This window comes from Anomaloglossus baeobatrachus, chromosome 11 (genome assembly GCF_048569485.1).
Source record: "Anomaloglossus baeobatrachus isolate aAnoBae1 chromosome 11, aAnoBae1.hap1, whole genome shotgun sequence".
In the NCBI taxonomy this organism is placed as follows: domain Eukaryota; kingdom Metazoa; phylum Chordata; class Amphibia; order Anura; family Aromobatidae; genus Anomaloglossus; species Anomaloglossus baeobatrachus.
The window spans coordinates 171,231,604-171,253,468 of NC_134363.1; the positions used below are offsets into that span (position 1 = coordinate 171,231,604).

Genomic DNA, 21,865 nt, shown 5'->3' on the forward strand with positions numbered 1-21,865 from the left:
AGCGGAAAGTGCAGGACTAGTCCTTGACCCTTCTAGTAAACATCTATGACATCACGGCTGCCGCATTCAGCCCAGTTTTAGGGGTCACTTACTTATTGTGCTGTGGGAATCTTGCTTGCAGCTTCTCAAGAATTTTGCTCAGCTTGTCTGTGCCGGCTGCTCCTGGAAAGTCAGAGGTGGCCGGATTCGGAGAAGTACTGGGTAGGCCGGGAGCGGAGGCTGTGGTACCAGGGAAAGACAATGGAGGATACGCTATTGGGTGCGGACGCTGGTACGGCTGCGGAGCTTTTCCTTGGGGTCCAATATCTGCAGGTGGTATCGGAGACGGGGCAAGAGCAATTCTATGTAACATGAGGCTGGGCTGGAGACAAAGAAGGGAAGGCAAATGTTAGGTATGATAAATCCAGGGATGCACAAAAGAATTGCATAAACAAAAGGGAACACATCAGGGACACTTTGAACACTTTCCCCTTTAGGCTGCTTTCACACATCAGTTTTTTGGCATCAGGCACGATCCGGCGAAAAAAGTGATGCGACAGATCCGGCAAAAAAACGGATCAGTTGCATCAGGTTTTTCCATCAGTTCCTTCAGTTTTTTGACGGATCCATTGAGATACAGAGCATGCTCAGTTCAAAAAAACGGATACGGAGGCCGTATCTGTTTTTTGCCGCATTACGCCGGATCCGGTGTCTATAGGCTTCCATTATAAAACATTATAAATTACGTCGGATCCTGCTCGATAAAGTTTTTTCGCCGGAGACAAAAAACGTTCCTCTCAGCGTTCCATCTGGCCGCCGGACAAGCAAATTTTGCAGGATCCGGCGAAAGCCGGATGGAACACAAGGCCATCCGGCACAATCCGGCGCGAATAGAAGTTTATGGAGGAAAAGAAGGGAATTTTGTTACTTACCGTAAATTCCTTTTCTTCTAGCTCCTATTGGGAGACCCAGACGATTGGGTGTATAGTACTGCCTCCGGAGGCCACACAAAGCATTACACTAAAAAGTGTAAGGCCCCTCCCCTTCTGGCTATACACCCCCAGTGGGATCACTGGCTCACCAGTTTTAGTGCAAAAGCAAGAAGGAGGAAAGCCAATAACTGGTTTAAACAAATTCACTCCGAAGTAACATCGGAGAACTGAAAACCATTCAACATGAACAACATGTGTACCCGAAAAACAACCAAAAATCCCGAAGGACAACAGGGCGGGTGCTGGGTCTCCCAATAGGAGCTAGAAGAAAAGGAATTTACGGTAAGTAACAAAATTCCCTTCTTCTTCGGCGCTCCATTGGGAGACCCAGACGATTCGGACGTCCAAAAGCTGTCCCTGGGTGGGTAAAGAAATACCTCATGTTAGAGCTGCAAAGACAGCCCCTCCCCTACGGGGAGGCAACTGCCGCCTGCAGGACTCTTCTACCTAGGCTGGCGTCCGCCGAAGCATAGGTATGCACCTGATAATGTTTGGTGAAAGTGTGCAGACTCGACCAGGTAGCTGCCTGGCACACCTGTTGAGCCGTAGCCTGGTGTCGTAATGCCCAGGACGCACCCACGGCTCTGGTAGAATGGGCCTTCAGCCCTGATGGAACCGGAAGCCCCGCAGAACGGTAGGCTTCAAGAATTGGTTCTTTGATCCATCGAGCCAGGGTGGCTTTGGAAGCCTGCGACCCTTTGCGCTTACCAGCGACAAGGACAAAGAGTGCATCCGAGCGGCGCAGGGGCGCCGTGCGGGAAATGTAGATTCTGAGTGCTCTCACCAGATCCAACAAATGTAAATCCTTTTCATACCGATGAACTGCATGCGGATAAAAGGAAGGCAAGGAGATATCCTGATTAAGATGAAAAGAGGATACCACCTTAGGGAGAAACTCCTGAATGGGGCGCAGCACTACCTTGTCCTGGTGGAACACCAGGAAAGGAGCTTTGGATGACAGCGCTGCTAGTTCAGACACTCTCCGAAGAGACGTGACCGCTACCAGAAAGGCCACTTTCTGTGAGAGTCGAGAAAGTGACACATCCCTCAGAGGCTCGAAGGGCGGCTTCTGGAGAGCAACAAGGACCTTGTTTAGATCCCACGGATCTAACGGCCGCCTGTACGGAGGTACGATATGACAAACCCCCTGCAGGAACGTGCGCACCTGAGAAAGTCGTGCTAGACGCTTCTGAAAAAACACGGATAGTGCCGAGACTTGCCCTTTAAGGGAGCCGAGCGACAAGCCCTTTTCCAACCCAGATTGCAGGAAGGAAAGAAAGACAGGTAACGCGAATGGCCAGGGGGATACTCCTTGTGCAGAGCACCAGGATAAGAAAATCTTCCACGTTCTGTGGTAAATCTTAGCAGAAGTGGACTTCCTAGCCTGTCTCATGGTGGCCACGACCCCTTGGGGTAATCCTGAAGACGCTAGGATCCAGGACTCAATGGCCACACAGTCAGGTTCAGGGCCGCAGAATTCCGATGGAAAAACGGCCCTTGGGACAGTAAGTCTGGACGGTCTGGTAGTGCCCACGGTTGGCCGACCGTGAGATGCCACAGATCCGGGTACCACGACCTCCTCGGCCAGTCTGGGGCGACGAGTATGACGCGGCCGCAATCGGATCTGATCTTGCGTAACACTCTGGGCAAGAGTGCCAGAGGTGGAAACACATAAGGGAGCCGGAACTGCGACCAATCTTGCACTAAGGCGTCTGCCGCCAGAGCTCTTTGATCGCGAGACCGCGCTATGAAGGTCGGGACCTTGTTGTTGTGCCGAGACGCCATTAGGTCGACGTCCGGCACCCCCCAGCGGCGGCAGATTTCCTGAAACACGTCCGGGTGAAGGGACCATTCCCCTGCGTCCATGCCCTGGCGACTGAGGAAGTCTGCTTCCCAGTTTTCTACGCCCGGGATGTGAACTGCTGATATGGTGGATGCTCTTTCCTCCACCCACATCAGAATCCGCCTGACTTCCTGGAAGGCTTGCCGACTGCGTGTCCCTCCTTGGTGGTTGATGTATGCCACCGCTGTGGAGTTGTCCGACTGAATTCGGATCTGCTTTCCTTCCAGCCACTGCTGGAAGGCTAATAGGGCAAGATACACTGCCCTGATTTCCAGAACATTGATCTGAAGGGTGGACTCCTGCTGAGTCCACGTCCCTTGAGCCCTGTGGTGGAGAAAAACTGCTCCCCACCCTGACAGACTCGCGTCTGTCGTGACCACTGCCCAGGATGGGGGCAGGAATGATCTTCCCTGTGATAATGAGGTGGGAAGAAGCCACCATTGCAGAGAGTCCTTGGCCGTCTGAGAAAGGGAGACTTTCCTGTCTAGGGAAGTTGTCTTCCCGTCCCATTGGCGGAGAATGTCCCATTGAAGTGGGCGCAGATGAAACTGCGCGAACGGGACTGCCTCCATTGCTGCCACCATCTTCCCTAGGAAGTGCATGAGGCGCCTTAAGGGGTGCGACTGACCCTGAAGGAGAGACTGCACCCCTGTCTGTAGTGACCGCTGCTTGTCCAGCGGAAGCTTCACTATCGCTGAGAGAGTATGAAACTCCATGCCAAGATACGTTAGTGATTGAGTCGGTGCCAGGTTTGACTTTGAAAAGTTGATGATCCACCCGAAAGTCTGGAGAGTCTCCAGCGCAACATTCAGGCTGTGTTGGCATGCCTCTTGAGAGGGTGCTTTGACAAGTAGATCGTCTAAGTAAGGGATCACCGAATGTCCCTGAGAATGCAAGACTGCTACCACTGCCGCCATGACCTTGGTGAAAACCCGTGGGGCTGTCGCCAGACCAAATGGCAGAGCTACGAACTGGAGATGGTCGTCTCCTATCACGAAACGTAGAAAACGTTGGTGCTCTGTAGCAATCGGCACGTGGAGATAAGCATCTTTGATGTCTATTGATGCAAGGAAATCTCCTTGAGACATTGAGGCAATGACGGAGCAGAGGGATTCCATCCGGAACCGCCTGGCGTTCACATGCTTGTTGAGCAGCTTTAGGTCCAGAACAGGACGGAACGAGCCGTCCTTTTTTGGAACCACGAAGAGATTGGAGTAAAAACCTTGCCCTTGTTCCTGCAGAGGAACAGGGATCACCACTCCTTCTGCTTTTAGTGAGCACACCGCCTGCAGAAGGGCATCTGCTCGGTCGGGATGTGGGGAGGTTCTGAAGAACCGAGGCGGAGGACGAGAACTGAATTCTATCCTGTACCCGTGAGACAAAGAAGGGAATTTTGTTTACTTACCGTAAATTCCTTTTCTTCTAGCTCCAATTGGGAGACCCAGACAGTGGGTGTATAGCTACTGCCTCTGGAGGCCGCACAAAGAACTACACTTAAAAGTGTAAGGCCCCTCCCCTTCTGGCTATACACCCTCCCGTAGGAGTACGGATTCCTCAGTTTTAGTACCAAAGCAAGAAGGAGGAAAGCCAATAACAGTTTCAAAAACAAATTCAATCCGATAACAAGATCGGAGAACTTAAGAAACAACATGAACAACATGTGCACCCGAAAAACGAAACCCTAAGAACAAATAGGGCGGGTGCTGGGTCTCCCAATTGGAGCTAGAAGAAAAGGAATTTACGGTAAGTAAACAAAATTCCCTTCTTCTTTTTCGCTCCTAATTGGGAGACCCAGACAGTGGGACGTCCAAAAGCAGTCCCTGGGTGGGTAAAAAGATACCACATGAACGGGCTGTCAGACAGCCTCTTCCTACAGGTGGGCCACCGCCGCCTGAAGGACCTGTCTACCTAGGCTGGCATCTGCCGAAGCGTAGGTATGCACTTGATAGTGTTTGGTAAACGTGTGCAGACTCGACCAGGTAGCCGCCTGGCACACTTGCTGAGCCGTAGCCTGATGCCGCAATGCCCAGGACGCACCCACGGCTCTGGTAGAATGGGCCTTCAGTCCAGATGGAATCGGAAGCCCAGCAGAACGGTATGTGTGAAGAATTGGTTCCTTGATCCACCGCGCCAGGGTGGATTTGGAAGCTTGCGATCCCTTATGCTGACCAGCGACTAGGACAAAGAGCGCATCAGAACGGCGTAGAGACGCCGTGCGAGAAATGTAAATCCTGAGTGCTCTCACCAGGTCCAACAGATGTAAACCCTTTTCAAATTGGTGAACTGGATGCGGACACAAAGATGGCAAAGTGATATCCTGATTGAGATGAAAGGAAGAAACCACCTTGGGAGAAAACTCTGGAATTGGACGCAGTACTACCTTGTCTTGGTGAAACACCAGGAAGGGAGATTTGCAAGATAACGCCGCTAGCTCGGACACTCTTCGAAGAGACGTGACCGCCACAAGAAAAACTACCTTTTGTGAAAGCCGAGAAAGGGAAACCTCTTTCAAAGGCTCGAAAGGCGGCTTCTGGAGAGCAATGAGAACCTTGTTCAGATCCCAGGGTTCCAATGGCCGTCTGTAAGGAGGAACGATATGACAAACTCCTTGGAGAAACGTGCGTACTTTAGAAAGTCGTGCCAAGCGCTTCTGAAAGAATACGGATAGCGCGGAGACTTGACCCTTAAGAGAGCTAAGCGACAAACCTTTTTCCAACCCAGACTGCAGGAAGGAAAGAAAAATTGGCAATGCAAATGGCCAGGGAGAAAACCCTTGAGCCAAGCACCACGCTAAGAATATCTTCCACGTCCTGTGATAGATCTTAGCTGAGGATGGTTTTCTAGCCTGTCTCATTGTGGCAACAACTTCATGAGATAAACCTGAGGCCGCTAGGATCCAGGACTCAATGGCCACACAGTCAGGTTCAGGGCCGCAGAATTCAGATGGAAAAACGGCCCTTGAGACAGCAAATCTGGACGGTCTGGTAGTGTCCACGGTTGGCCTACCGTGAGATGCCACAGATCCGGGTACCACGACCTTCTTGGCCAATCTGGAGCGACGAGTATGGCTCGATGGCAGTCGGACCTGATTTTCCGGAGAACTCTGGGTAACAATGCTAGAGGTGGGAACACATAGGGGAGTCGGAATTGCGACCAATCCTGAACCAAGGCGTCTGCCGCCAGTGCTCGGTGATCGTGAGACCGTGCCATGAAAACTGGGACCTTGTTGTTGTGCAGTGACGCCATCAGATCGACGTCCGGCGTCCCCCAGCGGCAACAGATCTGCTGAAACACGTCCGGGTGAAGGGACCATTCTCCTGCGTCCATGCCCTGGCGACTGAGAAAGTCTGCTTCCCAGTTTTCCACGCCTGGGATGTGAACTGCGGATATGGTGGACGCTCTGCTTTCCACCCACGTCAAAATCCGCTGGACTTCTTGAAAAGCTTGGCGACTGCGTGTTCCCCCTTGGTGGTTGATGTACGCCACCGCCGTGGAATTGTCCGACTGAATCCGAATCTGCTTGCCTTCCAGCCATTGTTGGAAGGCTCGCAGGGCAAGATAGATTGCTCTGATTTCCAGAACATTGATCTGCAGGGTGGACTCTTCCTGAGTCCACGTCCCCTGAGCCCTGTGGTGGAGAAACACCGCTCCCCACCCTGATAGGCTCGCATCCGTCGTGACCACTGCCCAGGACGGGGGAAGGAACGACTTTCCCTGTGACAATGAGGTGGGGAGAAGCCACCAACGCAGAGAGTCCTTGGCAGTCTGAGAGAGGGAGACAGTCCTGTCGAGGGACGTCGAATTCCCATCCCATTGGCGTAGAATGTCCCATTGTAGAGGGCGCAGATGAAACTGCGCGAACGGGACTGCCTCCATTGCTGCTACCATCTTTCATAGGAAATGCATGAGGCGCCTCAGTGAGTGCGACTGGCTCTGAAGGAGAGATTGCACTCCAGTCCGTAGCGAGCACTGCTTGTCCAGTGGAAGCTTCACTATCGCTGAGAGAGTATGAAACTCCATGCCAAGATAAGTCAGAGATTGGGTCGGGGTTAGATGAGACTTTGGAAAGTTGATAATCCACCCGAAACTCTGGAGAGTGTCTAGTGCCACCTTCAGACTGTGCTGGCATGCCTCTTGAGAGGGTGCCTTTATAAGCAGGTCGTCTAGATACGGGATGACCGAGTGACCCTGCGAGTGCAGAACAGCTACTACTGCTGCCATGACTTTGGTGAAGACCCGGGGGGCTGTTGCCAGACCGAAAGGTAACGCTACGAACTGCAGGTGTTCGTCGTGTATGACGAAGCGTAGGAAACGCTGATGCTCTGGTGCAATCGGCACGTGGAGATACGCATCTTTGATATCTATTGATGCTAGAAAATCTCCTTGAGACATTGAGGCTATGACGGAGCGTAGGGATTCCATCCGGAACCTCCTGACTTTTACGTGTCTGTTGAGCAACTTTAGATCCAGGACGGGTCGATACGATCCGTCCTTTTTTGGGACCACAAACAGATTGGAGTAAAAACCGTGACCTTGTTCCTGAAGAGGGACGGAGGTCACCACTCCTTCCGCCTTTAGAACGGCCACCGCCTGCAACAGAGCATCGGCTCGGTCTGGTGGTGGAGAAGTTCTGAAGAAACGAGTTGGCGGACGAGAACTGAACTCTATCCTGTACCCGTGAGACAGAATATCCCTCACCCAACGGTCTTTGACGCGTGACAGCCAAATGTCGCCAAAGTGGGAAAGCCTCCCACCGACCGCGGGTGTGGGAATCGGAGACTGCAAGTCAGGAGGACGCCGTCTTGGCAACGGTTCCTCCGGCTGTCCTTTTTGGGCGTGACTGAGACCTCCAAGAATCTGAGCGTCTCTGGTCTTTTTGAGTCTTTTTTGACGAGGCGAATTGGGACCTGCCCGGTCCTCGAAAGGACCGATAACCAGACTGACCCTTCCTCTGTTGGGGTTTGTTTTGTCTGTGTTGCGGTAAGGATGAGTCCTTACCCTTGGAGTGTTTGATGATTTCATCCAAACGCTCTCCAAACAATCGGTCACGAGAAAAAGGCAAATTGGTTAAGCACTTCTTGGAATGAGAATCTGCTTTCCAATGTCTCAACCACAGGGCCCTACGCAAAACAACGGAGTTGGCTGACGCCACTGCCGTGCGGCTTGTAGCGTCAAGAACAGCATTAATCGCGTACGACGCAAATGCCGCCATTTGCGAGGTCAATGGTGCTACCTGCGGGGCAAATGCACGTGTGACTGAGTCGACTTGCGCAAGCCCGGCTGAGATAGCTTGGAGTGCCCATACGGCCGCAAAAGATGGCGCTAACGACGCTCCAATCGCTTCATAGATGGATTTCAGCCAGAGCTCCATCTGCCTGTCAGTGGCATCTTTAAGTGCCGCTCCATCCTCAACTGCAACCAAGGATCTAGCTGCAAGCCTGGAAATTGGAGGATCCACTTTTGGACACTGGGTCCAACCCTTGACCACCTCAGGGGGAAAAGGATAGCGTGTATCTTTAAGCCGTTTAGAAAAACGCCTTTCAGGATAAGCGTGGGGTTTCTGGATTGCGTCTCTAAAGTCAGCGTGGTCCAGAAAAGTGCTTAATGTACGCTTAGGGTATCTGAAATGGATTCTCTCGTGCTGCGAAGCTGACTCCTCTACAAGAGGAGCTGGTGGGGAAATATTTAACATCTTATTGATGTTAAATATAAGATCATTAACTATGGCGTCACCATCTGGTGTATCTAGATTGAGAGCGGTCCCAGGATCAGAATCCTGATCAGTGACGTCCGCTTCATCACCCATAGATTCATCTCGCTGGGATCCTGACCATTGAGATGAATGTGAAGGCCCCTCATAGCGAGCCCGCTTAGGTTGCCTGGGTCCATCGTCCGAGTCAGAGTCTTCACCCTGAGGTGTATGTGCCCGTCCCGGAGCTTGGAGGTAATTCAGCTGAGGGGGACCAGGGGGCAATGATTGCACAGTGTCCGTGGCCTGAAGTACAGGCCTAGCTCGCAATGCGTCAAGAATTTGTGACATAGTGAGAGACATTCTGTCAGCAAAAGCTGTAAACTCAGTTCCTGTCACCTGGACAGCATTCACAGGTGGTACACCCTGGGTCACGTCCAGCAGAGGTCCCGACTGTGCAAGCGCCGCAGGGGCCGAGCACTGCACACAATGGGGGTCAGTGGAGCCTGCCGGTAGAAAAGTCCCACATGCGGTACAGGAAGCATATAATGTCTGTGCCTTGGCACCCTTGCGTTTTGCGGACGACATGCTGTTGGCTCTCTGCAATGTGAGAGAGTCTATAGCCAAAGGGCGACAAGCGCTATGCAGTACAAAGTATTTGCAGGAACAAAATACTAAGATTACTACTGGCACAAGAGGGGGTGAGCCCGGAGGGCTGCTTACCGCCCGCTGAATAGCGGGTAAGAGGCGCAGAATTCCTTGTCTGGGTCTCCCCGGCTCCCCTCTGCAGCTCAGCGTGTCAGCAGGAATGGCTGCCGGCGTCTGTGGAGAGGGGCGGTCCGTGGGAGTTCCCAAACAAAAGTGCGGGAAACAGTGTCCCCTCTGTGCCTATTGTGAGGGCTGGAGTATGTAAAAACGACTCCAGCCCTCCGCGCTGATGCACTGACCAGCGTCCCGCCCCTCTCCTGACTGGCAGGTCCGGGGGCGGGAACGAACGGAAATAGGCCGCAAAAGCCGGGGACTCGAGTTATCAGCGCGGCCGCCGTAAAAGCGCGGCCCGCGCTGAAGTCCCCGGCGCACCACAAGTGCCAGCCGCGCCGCAGTCCCAGCGGCCGGCGCGACCTTTTCCCAAAAGTGTGCCTGCTTCAGCGAAGCTGAATGAGGCTATGGCACAAGCGCCGCAGCGCTGATGTCCCCGGCGCACTACAACACCCAGCATGCTGCGGTGTGAGCGCCCAATGCACGGGGACACAGAGTACCTTGAGGAAGCAGGGCCATGTCCCTGATGTACTCCGCTCCATCCAGCATCTTCTCCAGGGGCTGTAGATGGAGCACGGTCTCAGTGCCTGGAGACCAGTAATCCCACTTCACCCAGAGCCCTGTAAAAAGGGATGGGGAAGGAATCAGCATGTGGGCTCCAGCCGCCGTACCCGCAATGGGTACCTCAACCTTACAAACACCTCCGACATACAGTGGGGTGAGAAGGGAGCATGCTGGGAGCCCTGTATGGGCCCTCTTTTCTTCCATCCGACATAGTCAGCAGCTGCTGCTGACTAAAAACAATGGAGCTATGCGTGCGTGTCTGACCTCCTGCGCACAAAGCTAAAACTGAGGAATCCGTACTCCTACGGGAGGGTGTATAGCCAGAAGGGGAGGGGCCTTACACTTTTAAGTGTAGTTCTTTGTGCGGCCTCCAGAGGCAGTAGCTATATACACCCACTGTCTGGGTCTCCCAATTAGGAGCGAAAAAGAAATGTAGATTCTGAGTGCTCTCACCAGATCTAACAAATGTAAATCTTTCTCATACCGATGAACTGCATGAGGACAAAACGAAGGCAAAGAGATATCCTGATTAAGATGAAAAGAGGATACCACCTTCGGGAGAAACTCCTGAATGGGGCGCAGCACAACCTTGTCCTGGTGGAAGACCAGGAAGGGAGCCTTGGATGATAGTGCTGCCAGCTCAGACACTCTCCGAAGAGATGTGATCGCTACCAGAAAAGCCACTTTCTGTGATAGTCTAGAAAGTGAAACCTCCCTCAGAGGCTCGAAGGGCGGCTTCTGGAGGGCAACTAGTACCCTGTTCAGATCCCATGGATCTAACGGCCGCTTGTACGGGGGTACAATATGACAAACCCCCTGCAGGAACGTGCGCACCTTAGGAAGGCGTGCCAAATGCCTCTGAAAAAAGACGGATAGCGCCGAGACCTGACCTTTAAGGGAGCTGAGCGACAAACCTTTTTCTAACCCAGATTGCAGGAAAGAAAGAAAGGTAGGCAATGCAAATGGCCAGGGAGACACTCCCTGAGCAGAGGACCAGGATAAGAATATCCTCCACGTTCTGTGGTAGATCTTAGCGGACGTGGGCTTCCTAGCCTGTCTCATGGTGGCAACGACCCCTTGGGACAATCCTGAAGACGCTAGGATCCAGGACTCAATGGCCACACAGTCAGGTTCAGGGCCGCAGAATTCCGATGGAAAAACGGCCCTTGGGACAGTAAGTCTGGTCGGTCTGGGAGTGCCCACGGTTGGCCGACCGTGAGCTGCCACAGATCCGGATACCACGCCCTCCTCGGCCAGTCTGGGGCGACAAGTATGACGCGGCTGCAATCGGATCTGATCTTGCGTAGCACTCTGGGCAAGAGTGCCAGAGGTGGAAACACATAAGGGAGCCGGAACTGCGACCAATCTTGCACTAGGGCGTCTGCCGCCAGCGCTCTTTGATCGCGAGACCGTGCCATGAAGGTTGGGACCTTGTTGTTGTGCCGTGACGCCATTAGGTCGACGTCCGGCACCCCCCAGCGGCGACAGATTTCCTGAAACACGTCTGGGTGAAGGGACCATTCCCCTGCGTCCATGCCCTGGCGACTGAGGAAGTCTGCTTCCCAGTTTTCTACGCCGGGGATGTGAACTGCGGATATGGTGGAGGCTGTGGCTTCCACCCACATCAGAATCCGCCGGACTTCCTGGAAGGCTTGCCGACTGCGTGTCCCCCCTTGGTGGTTGATGTATGCCACCGCTGTGGAGTTGTCCGACTGAATTCGGATCTGCCTTCCTTCCAGCCACTGCTGGAAGGCTAGTAGGGCAAGATACACTGCTCTGATTTCCAGAACATTGATCTGAAGGGTGGACTCCTGCCGAGTCCACGTACCCTGAGCCCTGTGGTGGAGAAAAACTGCTCCCCACCCTGACAGACTCGCGTCTGTCGTGACCACCGCCCAAGACGGTGGTAGGAAGGATCTTCCCTGTGATAATGAGGTGGGAAGAAGCCACCACTGCAGAGAGTCTTTGGCCGTCTGGGAAAGGGAGACTTTCCTGTCCAGGGATGTTGACTTCCCGTCCCATTGGCGGAGAATGTCCCATTGAAGCGGACGCAGATGAAACTGCGCAAACGGAACCGCCTCTATTGCCGCCACCATCTTCCCGAGGAAGTGCATGAGGCGTCTTAAGGAGTGCGACTGACTTTGAAGGAGAGCCTGCACCCCAGTCTGTAGAGACCGCTGCTTGTCCAGCGGAAGCTTCACTATCGCTGAGAGAGTATGAAACTCCATGCCAAGATACGTTAGTGATTGGGTCGGTGACAGATTTGACTTTGGGAAGTTGATGATCCACCCGAACGCCTGGAGAGTCTCCAGTGCAACATTCAGGCTGAGTTGGCATGCCTCTTGAGAGGGTGCCTTGACCAGTAGATCGTCCAAGTAAGGGATCACAGAGTGTCCGTGAGAGTGCAAGACTGCTACCACTGCCGCCATGATCTTGGTGAACACCCGAGGGGCTGTCGCCAGACCAAATGGCAGAGCTACGAACTGAAGATGGTCGTCTCCTATCACGAAGCGTAGAAAGCGTTGGTGCTCTGTAGCAATCGGCACGTGGAGATAAGCATCTTTGATGTCTATTGATGCTATGAAATCTCCTTGAGACATTGAGGCAATGACTGAGCGGAGGGATTCCATCCGGAACCGCCTGGCGTTCACATGCTTGTTGAGCAGTTTTAGGTCCAGAACAGGACGGAAGGAGCCGTCCTTTTTTGGAACCACAAAGAGATTGGAGTAAAATCCTCGCCCCCATTCCTGAGGGGGGACAGGGATCACGACTCCTTCTGCTCTTAGAGAGTCCACCGCCTGCAGCAGGGCATCTGCTCGGGTGGGGTGTGGGGAGGTTCTGAAGAACCGAAGTGGAGGTCGAGAACTGAACTCGATTCTGTACCCGCGAGACAAAATGTCTGTTACCCACCGGTCCTTGACCTGTGACAGCCAAATGTCGCAAAAGCGGGAGAGCCTGCCACCGACCGAGGATGCGGAGGGAGGAGGCCGAAAGTCATGAGGTAGCCGCTTTGGAAGCGGTTCCTCCATTTGCTTTCCTGGGGCGTGAGTGAGCCCGCCAGGAATCTGAGCTCCCTTGTTCTTTCTGAGTCCTTTTGGACGAGGAGAATTGGGCCTTGCCCGAGCCTCGAAAGGACCGAAACCTCGACTGCCACTTTTTCTGTTGAGGTTTACTTGCTCTGGGCTGTGGTAAGGAAGAGTCCTTACCCTTGGACTGTTTTATGATTTCAGCCAATGGCTCACCAAACAGTCTGTCTCTAGATAATGGCAAGCTGGTTAAGCATTTTTTGGAACCAGCATCTGCTTTCCAGTCCTTTAACCACAAGGCTCTGCGCAAAACCACAGAATTGGCGGACGCCATAGCGGTACGGCTCGTAGATTCTAGGACAGCATTGATAGCATAGGTCGCAAACGCAGACATTTGCGAAGTTAGGGACGCCACCTGCGGCACTGCTGGATGTATGATAGCATCCACCTGTGCTAAACCAGCTGAAATAGCTTGGAGTGCCCACACGGCCGCGAATGCTGGAGCAAACGACGCGCCGATAGCTTCATAGACAGATTTCAACCAAAGGTCCATCTGTCTGTCGTTGGCATCTTTAAGTGAAGCGCCATCCTCTACTGCGACTATGGATCTAGCCGCAAGCTTGGAAATTGGGGGATCCACCTTTGGACACTGGGTCCAGCGTTTGGCCACCTCAGAGGGAAAAAGGGTAACGGGTATCCTTAGAACGTTTAGAGAAACGCTTGTCTGGATGAGCGTCGTGTTTCTGGATCGATTCTCTGAAGTCAGAGTGGTCCAAAAAAGCACTTAATTTACGCTTGGGATACAGGAAATGGAACTTCTCCTGCTGTGCCGCTGCCTCCTCTGCAGAAGGGGCTGGGGGAGAAATATCCAACAGTCTATTAATTGCCGATATAAGGTCATTAACCATGGCGTCACCATCAGGGGCATCCAGATTGAAAGGAGCCTCAGGATTAGAATCCTGATCACCGTCCTCAGTCTCATCACAGAGAGACTCTTCTCGCTGAGACCCTGAGCAGTGTGAGGACGTGGAGGGTCTTTCCCAGCGAGCTTGCTTAGGCTGCCTGGGACTGTCATCTGAGTCAGAGACTTCAGCCTGTGATGCTTGAGACCCCCTTGAAGTACGGATTAGTTCCAACTGAGGGGGACCGGAGAGCATAGACACAGCAGTGTCCATGGTCTGAGTAACTGGCCTGGACTGCAAGGTCTCCAGGATTTTTGACATAGTCACAGACATTTTATCAGCAAAAACTGCAAAGTCTGTCCCCGTCACCGGGGCAGGGTTCACAGGCGTCTCTGCCTGGGCTACCACCACATTAGGCTCTGGCTGACGAAGTGCCACTGGGACTGAACATTGCACACAATGTGAGTCTTTGGAGCCTGCCGGTAGATCAGCCCCACATGCAGTACAAACAGTGTACACAGCCTGTGCCTTGGCACCCTTGCGTTTTGCGGATGACATGTTGCTGCCTCCTCAGAGCAGTACAGGGTGTCCAGCCAAGAAGCGACCTTACAGTGCAACTATATATATATATGGTACTAAGAAAAAAAGTACACTAATATAACACTGAGGCACAAGTGGGGCCAGCACTAAAGTGCAGCTTACCGCCCGCTTAGGAGCGGGTGTGTGGTCGCCGAAATCCCTTTAGTCTGGGTCTCCCAGAGCCTGCTGCCTTTCCCCAGCCAGACCGCATGTGTAATGGCTGCCGGCGTCCTTGTGGAGAGGGGGGGCGGGCCCTGGGCGTATACAGACGAAGAGCGGGAAGCCTGCTTCCCACTGTGCCTAGTGAGAGGGCTGGAGCATGTAAATAAAGCTTCAGCCCTCGGCGCTGCCAATTGAGCAGCGTCTCTCCCCTACCCTGATTGACAGGGTGGGGGCGGGAACGAAGCGGCGCTAGGCCGCAGAAGCCGGGGGCTAAAGTTAGAAGCGCCGCCGCCGTAAAAGCGCGGTCGGCGCAAAGTCCCCGGCGCACCACAAGTCGCAGCTGCGCCGCCGCTCCAGTAGCGGTCGGCGCAGTAGTTCCCAACATGTAACGTCACTCAGCAAAGCTACAGTGACCTAACCCCAGCGCACAGCGCTACTGTCCCCGGCGCACTATAACGCTCAGCAAGCCTTGAGAGTGTCCGTGCCTGCCGGGGACACAGAGTACCTGAAAGTTGCAGGGCCTTGTCCCTGAACGGCACTCCCGCTCCAAATCCAGCAGGTTCTCTGGGTCTGTGGATGGAGCCCGGCCTCAGGGCTTGGAGGCCGGTAAGATCCCACTTCCACAGAGCCCTAAGGGGATGTGGAAGGAAAACAGCATGTGGGCTCCAGCCTCTGTACCAGCAATAGGTACCTCAACCTTACAAGCACCACCGCGGGTGAGAAGGGAGCATGCTGGGGGCCCCATATGGGCCCTCTTTTCTTCCATCCGATATAGCCAGCAGCTACTGCTGACTACAAACAGTGGAGCTATGCGTGGATGTCTGACCTCCTTCGCACAAAGCAGAAAACTGGTGAGCCAGTGATCCCACTGGGGGTGTATAGCCAGAAGGGGAGGGGCCTTACACTTTTTAGTGTAATTGCTTTGTGTGGCCTCCGGAGGCAGTGCTATACACCCAATCGTCTGGGTCTCCCAATAGAGCGCTGAAGAAAGCACGGTCGGCGCTAAGTCCCCGGCGCACTACAAGTCGCAGCCGCGCCGCCGCTCCAGGGGCGGCCGGCGCGGCAGTCCCCAACACATAAAGTCACTCAGAAAAACTGTAGTGACTGTAACCCCAGCGCGCAGCGCTACTGTCCCCGGCGCACTAGCACACCCAGCAAGTCTGGAATGTGCGCGGCCTGTTTGGGACACAGAGTACCTGAATGTCGCAGGGCCCTGTCCCTGAACGGTACCCAGCTCCGTATCCAGCAGGTTCCATGGGTCTGTGGATGGAGCCCAGCCTCAGGGCTTGGGGGCCGGTAAGATCCCACTTCCTCAGAGCCCCTCAGGGGGATGGGGAAGGAAAACAGCATGTGGGCTCCAGCCTTCGTACCCACAATGGGTACCTCAACCTGAACAAACACCGCCGACATAAAGTGGGGTGAGAAGGGAGCATGCTGGGGGCCCTAGTATGGGCCCTCTTGTCTTCCATCCGACATAGTCAGCAGCTGCTGCTGACTAAACAGTGGAGCTATGCGTGGATGTCTGACCTCCTTCGCACAAAGCAGAAAACTGATGAGCCAGTGATCCCACTGGGGGTGTATAGCCAGAAGGGGAGGGGCCTTACACTTTTTAGTGTAATGCTTTGTGTGGCCTCCGGAGGCAGTACTATACACCCAATCGTCTGGGTCTCCCAATGGAGCGCCGAAGAAAAACAGATCCGGCGGTAACAGGCACCTGATCCGCTTTTTCAGATTTTTGCCGGATTGTGCCTGATGGCAAAAAACTGATGTGTGAAAGCGGCCTTACTTGCTTGCCGATAGTTTGGAAAAATTACCATATGACCCTTTAAAGGGAGCCTGTCAGGTCCCATATGCCTTGTAACCTACAAGCAGGGTGATGTGTGGCCTGGAAACCCCTTCCTACCCATCCCTGTGATGTAATATTGTGTAAAGAAGGGAATTTTGTTTACTTACCGTAAATTCCTTTTCTTCTAGCTCCAATTGGGAGACCCAGACAATTGGGTGTATAGCTACTGCCTCCGGAGGCCACACAAAGTATTACACTTAAAAGTGTAAGGCCCCTCCCCTTCTGGCTATACACCCTCCCGTGGGATCACGGGCTCCTCAGTTTTAGTGCAAAAGCAAGAAGGAGGAAAGCAGGTTTAAAGACAAATTCAATCCGAAGAAACATCGGAGAACTGAAACCATTCAACATGAACAACATGTGTACTCGAAAAAACCAAAAATCCCTAAGAAAACAGGGCGGGTGCTGGGTCTCCCAATTGGAGCTAGAAGAAAAGGAATTTACGGTAAGTAAACAAAATTCCCTTCTTCTTTGTCGCTCCTAATTGGGAGACCCAGACAATTGGGACGTCCAAAAGCAGTCCCTGGGTGGGTAAAAGAATACCTCGTGATAGGGCCGTCAAACAGCCCTGTCCTACAGGTGGGCAACCGCCGCCTGAAGGACTTGTCTACCTAGGCTGGCGTCCGCCGAAGCGTAGGTATGCACCTGATAATGCTTGGTAAAGGTGTGCAGACTCGACCAGGTAGCCGCCTGGCACACCTGCTGAGCCGTAGCCTGGTGCCGTAATGCCCAGGACGCACCCACGGCTCTGGTAGAATGGGCCTTCAGCCCTGAAGGAACCGGAAGCCCCGCAGAACGGTAGGTTTCAAGAATTGGTTCCTTGATCCACCGAGCCAGGGTGGATTTGGAAGCTTGCGACCCTTTACGCTGACCAGCGACAAGGACAAAGAGTGCATCCGAGCGGCGTAAGGGCGCCGTGCGGGAAATGTAGATCCTAAGTGCTCTGACCAGATCCAACAAATGCAAACCTTTCTCAAATTGATGAACTGGATGAGGACACAAGGAAGGTAATGTGACATCCTGATTGAGATGAAAGGGGGATACCACCTTAGGGAGAAACTCAGGAACCGGACGTAGAACCACCTTGTCCTGGTGAAACACCAGGAAGGGAGATTTGCATGAGAGCGCCGCTAGCTCGGACACTCTCCGAAGAGACGTGACCGCTACTAGAAAAGCCACTTTCTGTGAAAGACGAGAAAGGGAAACATCCTTCATAGGCTCGAAAGGCGGCTTCTGGAGAGCAATTAGAACCTTGTTCAGATCCCAGGGCTCTAACGGCCGCTTGTAAGGAGGGACGATATGACCAACTCCTTGCAGGAACGTGCGCACCTGAGTAAGTCGTGCTAGGCGTTTCTGAAAAAATACAGATAGCGCTGAGACTTGTCCTTTAAGGGAGCTGAGCGACAAACCTTTTTCCAACCCGGATTGCAGGAAGGAAAGAAAAGTAGGCAATGCAAAAGGCCAGGGAGGAACTCCCTGAGCCGCGCACCAAGATAAGAATATCTTCCACGTCCTGTGGTAGATCTTGGCGGAGGATGGTTTTCTAGCCTGTCTCATGGTGGTAATAACCTTTCGAGATAATCCTGAAGACGCTAGGATCCAGGACTCAATGGCCACACAGTCAGGTTCAGGGCCGCAGAATTCAGGTGGAAAAACGGCCCTTGAGATAGCAAGTCTGGTCGTTCTGGTAGTGCCCATGGTTGGCCTACCGTGAGGTGCCACAGATCTGGGTACCACGATCTCCTCGGCCAGTCTGGAGCGACGAGGATGGCGCGACGGCAGTCGGCCCTGATCTTGCGCAGCACTCTGGGTAACAATGCCAGAGGTGGGAACACATAAGGTAGCCGGAATTGCGACCAATCTTGAACTAAGGCGTCTGCCTCCAGAGCTCGGTGATCGTGAGACCGTGCCATGAAAGCCGGGACCTTGTTGTTGTACCGTGACGCCATCAGGTCGACGTCCGGCATCCCCCAGCGGCGACAGATCTCCTGAAACACGTCCGGGTGAAGGGACCATTCCCCTGCGTCCATACCCTGGCGACTGAGGAAGTCTGCTTCCCAGTTTTCCACGCCTGGGATGTGAACTGCGGATATGGTGGAAGCCGTGTCTTCCACCCACGTTAGAATCCGTCGGACTTCCCGGAAGGCTTGCCGACTGCGTGTGCCACCTTGGTGGTTGATGTACGCTACCGCTGTGGAGTTGTCCGACTGAATTCGGATCTGCTTGCCTTCCAGCCACTGCTGGAAGGCTTGTAGGGCAAGATACACTGCTCTGATTTCTAGAACATTGATCTGAAGGGTGGACTCTTCCTGAGTCCACGTCCCTTGAGCCCTGTGGTGGAGAAACACTGCTCCCCACCCTGACAGACTCGCGTCTGTCGTGACTAACTCCAAGGATGGGGGTAGAAGAAGGGAATTTTGTTACTTACCGTAAATTCCTTTTCTTCTAGCTCTTATTGGGAGACCCAGACGATTGGGGTATAGCTACTGCCCTCTGGAGGCCACACAAAGCACTACATTAAAAGTGCAAGGCCCCTCCCCTTCTGGCTATACCCCCCCGTGGTATCACGGGTACTCCAGTTTTAGTGCCAAAGCAAGAAGGAGGAAGCCAACAACTGGTTTAAACAAATTAACTCCGAGTAACATCGGAGAACTGAAAAACCGTTCAACATGAACAACATGTGTACCCGCAAACAGCAAAAACAATCCCGAAGGACAACAGGGCGGGTGCTGGGTCTCCCAATAAGAGCTAGAAGAAAAGGAATTTACGGTAAGTAACAAAATTCCCTTCTTCTTCAGCGCTCTATTGGGAGACCCAGACGATTGGGACGTCCAAAAGCTGTCCCTGGGTGGGTAAAGAAATACCTCATGTTAGAGCTGCAAAACAGCCCCCCCCTACGGGGATGTCACTGCCGCCTGCAGGACTCTTCTACCTAAGCTGGCATCCGCCGAAGCATAGGTATGCACCTGATAATGCTTGGTGAAAGTGTGCAGACTCGACCAGGTAGCTGCCTGACACACCTGTTGAGCCGAAGCCTGGTGCCGTAATGCCCAGGACGCACCCACGGCTCTGGTGGAGTGGGCTTTTAGCCCTGAAGGAACCGGAAGCCCAGCAGAACGGTAGGCCTCTATAATTGGTTCTTTGATCCATCGAGCCAAGGTGGCTTTAGAAGCCTGCAACCCCTTGCGCGGACCGGCGACAAGGACAAAAAGTGCATCGGAACGGCGCATGGGCGCCGTGCGGGAAATGTAGATCCTGAGTGCTCTCACCAGATCTAGCAAACGCAAGTCCTTTTCATACCGGTGAACCGGATGAGGATAAAAAGAAGGCAAGGATATATCCTGATTAAGATGAAACGAGGATACGACCTTAGGGAGAAACTCCGGAATGGGGCGCAGCACTACCTTGTCCTGGTGGAACACCAAGAAGGGAGCCTTGGATGACAGAGCTGCCAGCTCAGACACTCGCCGAAGCGATGTGATCGCAACAAGAAACGCCACTTTCTGTGACAGGCGAGAAAAAGAAACTTCTTTGAGAGGCTCGAAAGGCGGTTTCTGGAGAGCCACTAGTACTCTGTTCAGATCCCATGGATCCAACGGCCGCTTGTACGGGGGCACAATATGACAGACCCCCTGCAGGAACGTGCGCACCTTAGGAAGACGTGCTAGACGCTTCTGAAAAAACACGGATAGTGCCGAGACTTGCCCTTTAAGGGAGCTGAGCGACAAGCCCTTTTCCAACCCTGATTGCAGGAAAGACAGAAAAGTGGGCAATGCAAATGGCCAGGGAGACACTCCCTGAGCAGAGCACCAGGTTAAGAAAATCTTCCACGTTCTGTGGTAGATCTTAGCAGAAGTTGACTTCCTAGCTTGTCTCATTGTGGCTACCACTCCCTGGGATAAGCCTGTTAACGATAGGATCCAGGACTCAATGGCCACACAGTCAGGTTCAGGGCCGCAGAATTCTGATGGAAAAACGGCCCTTGAGACAGCAGGTCTGGACGGTCTGGAAGTAACCACGGTCGGCCGACCGTGAGATGCCACAGATCCGGATACCACGATCTCCTCGGCCAGTCTGGGGCGACGAGTATGATGCGGCTGCAATCGGATCTGATCTTGCGTAGTACTCTGGGCAAGAGTGCCAGAGGCGGGAATACATATGGGAGGCGGAACTGCGACCAATCTTGCACCAAGGCGTCTGCCGCCAGAGCTCTTTGATCGCGCGACCGCGCCATGAATGCCGGGACCTTGTTGTTGTGCCGTGACGCCATTAGGTCGACGTCCGGCACCCCCCAGCGGCGACAGATTTCCTGAAACACGTCCGGGTGAAGGGACCATTCCCCTGCGTCCATACCCTGGCGACTGAGGAAGTCTGCTTCCCAGTTTTCTACGCCTGGGATGTGAACCGCGGAGATGGTGGATGCTGTGTCCTCCACCCAATTCAGAATGCGCCGGACTTCCTGAAAGGCTTGCCGGCTGCGCGTCCCTCCTTGGTGGTTGATGTATGCCACCGCTGTGGAGTTGTCCGACTGGATTCGGATCTGCTTTCCTTCCAGCCACTGTTGAAAGGCTAGTAGGGCAAGATACACTGCCCTGATTTCCAGAACATTGATCTGAAGGGTGGACTCTTGCGGAGTCCACGTCCCCTGAGCCCTGTGGTGTAGAAACACTGCTCCCCACCCCGACAGACTCGCATCTGTCGTGACCACTGCCCAGGATGGGGGCAGGAAGGATCTTCCCTGAGACAATGAGGTGGGAAGGAGCCACCATTGTAGAGAGTCCTTGGCCGTCTGGGAAAGAGAGACTTTCCTGTCTAGGGAAGTCGTCTTCCCGTCCCATTGGCGGAGAATGTCCCATTGAAGTGGACGCAGATGAAACTGCGCAAAGGGAACTGCTTCCATGGCTGCCACCATCTTCCCTAGGAAGTGCATGAGGCGCCGTAAGGGGTGCGACTGGCCCTGAAGGAGAGATTGCACCCCTGTCTGTAGGGACCGCTGCTTGTTTAGCGGAAGCTTCACTCTCGCTGCTAGAGTATGGAACTCCATGCCAAGATACGTTAGTGACTGTGTCGGTGACAGATTTGACTTTGGAAAGTTGATGATCCATCCAAAAGTCTGGAGAGTCTCCAGCGTAGCCTGTAGACTGAGTTGGCATGCCTCTTGAGAGGGTGCCTTGACAAGTAGATCGTCTAGGTAAGGGATCACTGAGTGTCCCTGAGAGTGCAAGACTGCTACCACCGCCGCCATGACCTTGGTGAAGACCCGGGGGGCTGTCGCCAGACCGAATGGCAGAGCTGCGAACTGAAGATGGTCGTCTCCTATCACAAAACGTAGAAAACGTTGATGTTCTGTAGCAATTGGCACGTGGAGATAAGCATCTTTGATGTCTATTGAGGCAAGGAAGTCTCCTTGAGACATTGAGGCAATGACAGAACGGAGGGTTTCCATCCGGAACCGTCTGGCGTGCACATGTTTGTTGAGCAGTTTTAGGTCCAGAACAGGACGGAACGAGCCGTCCTTTTTTGGCAC

The 21,865-nt window shown here is 53.5% G+C and overlaps 1 protein-coding gene across 3 annotated transcripts in view; it reads right to left on the reverse strand.

Annotated features, from left to right (window-relative positions):
• Nucleotides 1-21,865, reverse strand: part of RNF214 (ring finger protein 214) — a 105,331-nt gene that overhangs the window by 15,891 nt on the left and 67,575 nt on the right. For all 3 annotated transcript variants that reach the window (XM_075328932.1, XM_075328933.1, XM_075328931.1), the window contains one exon: nucleotides 93-361. In XM_075328932.1, the coding sequence (XP_075185047.1) occupies nucleotides 93-361 (269 nt within the window). The remainder of the gene's footprint in view (nucleotides 1-92; nucleotides 362-21,865) is intronic.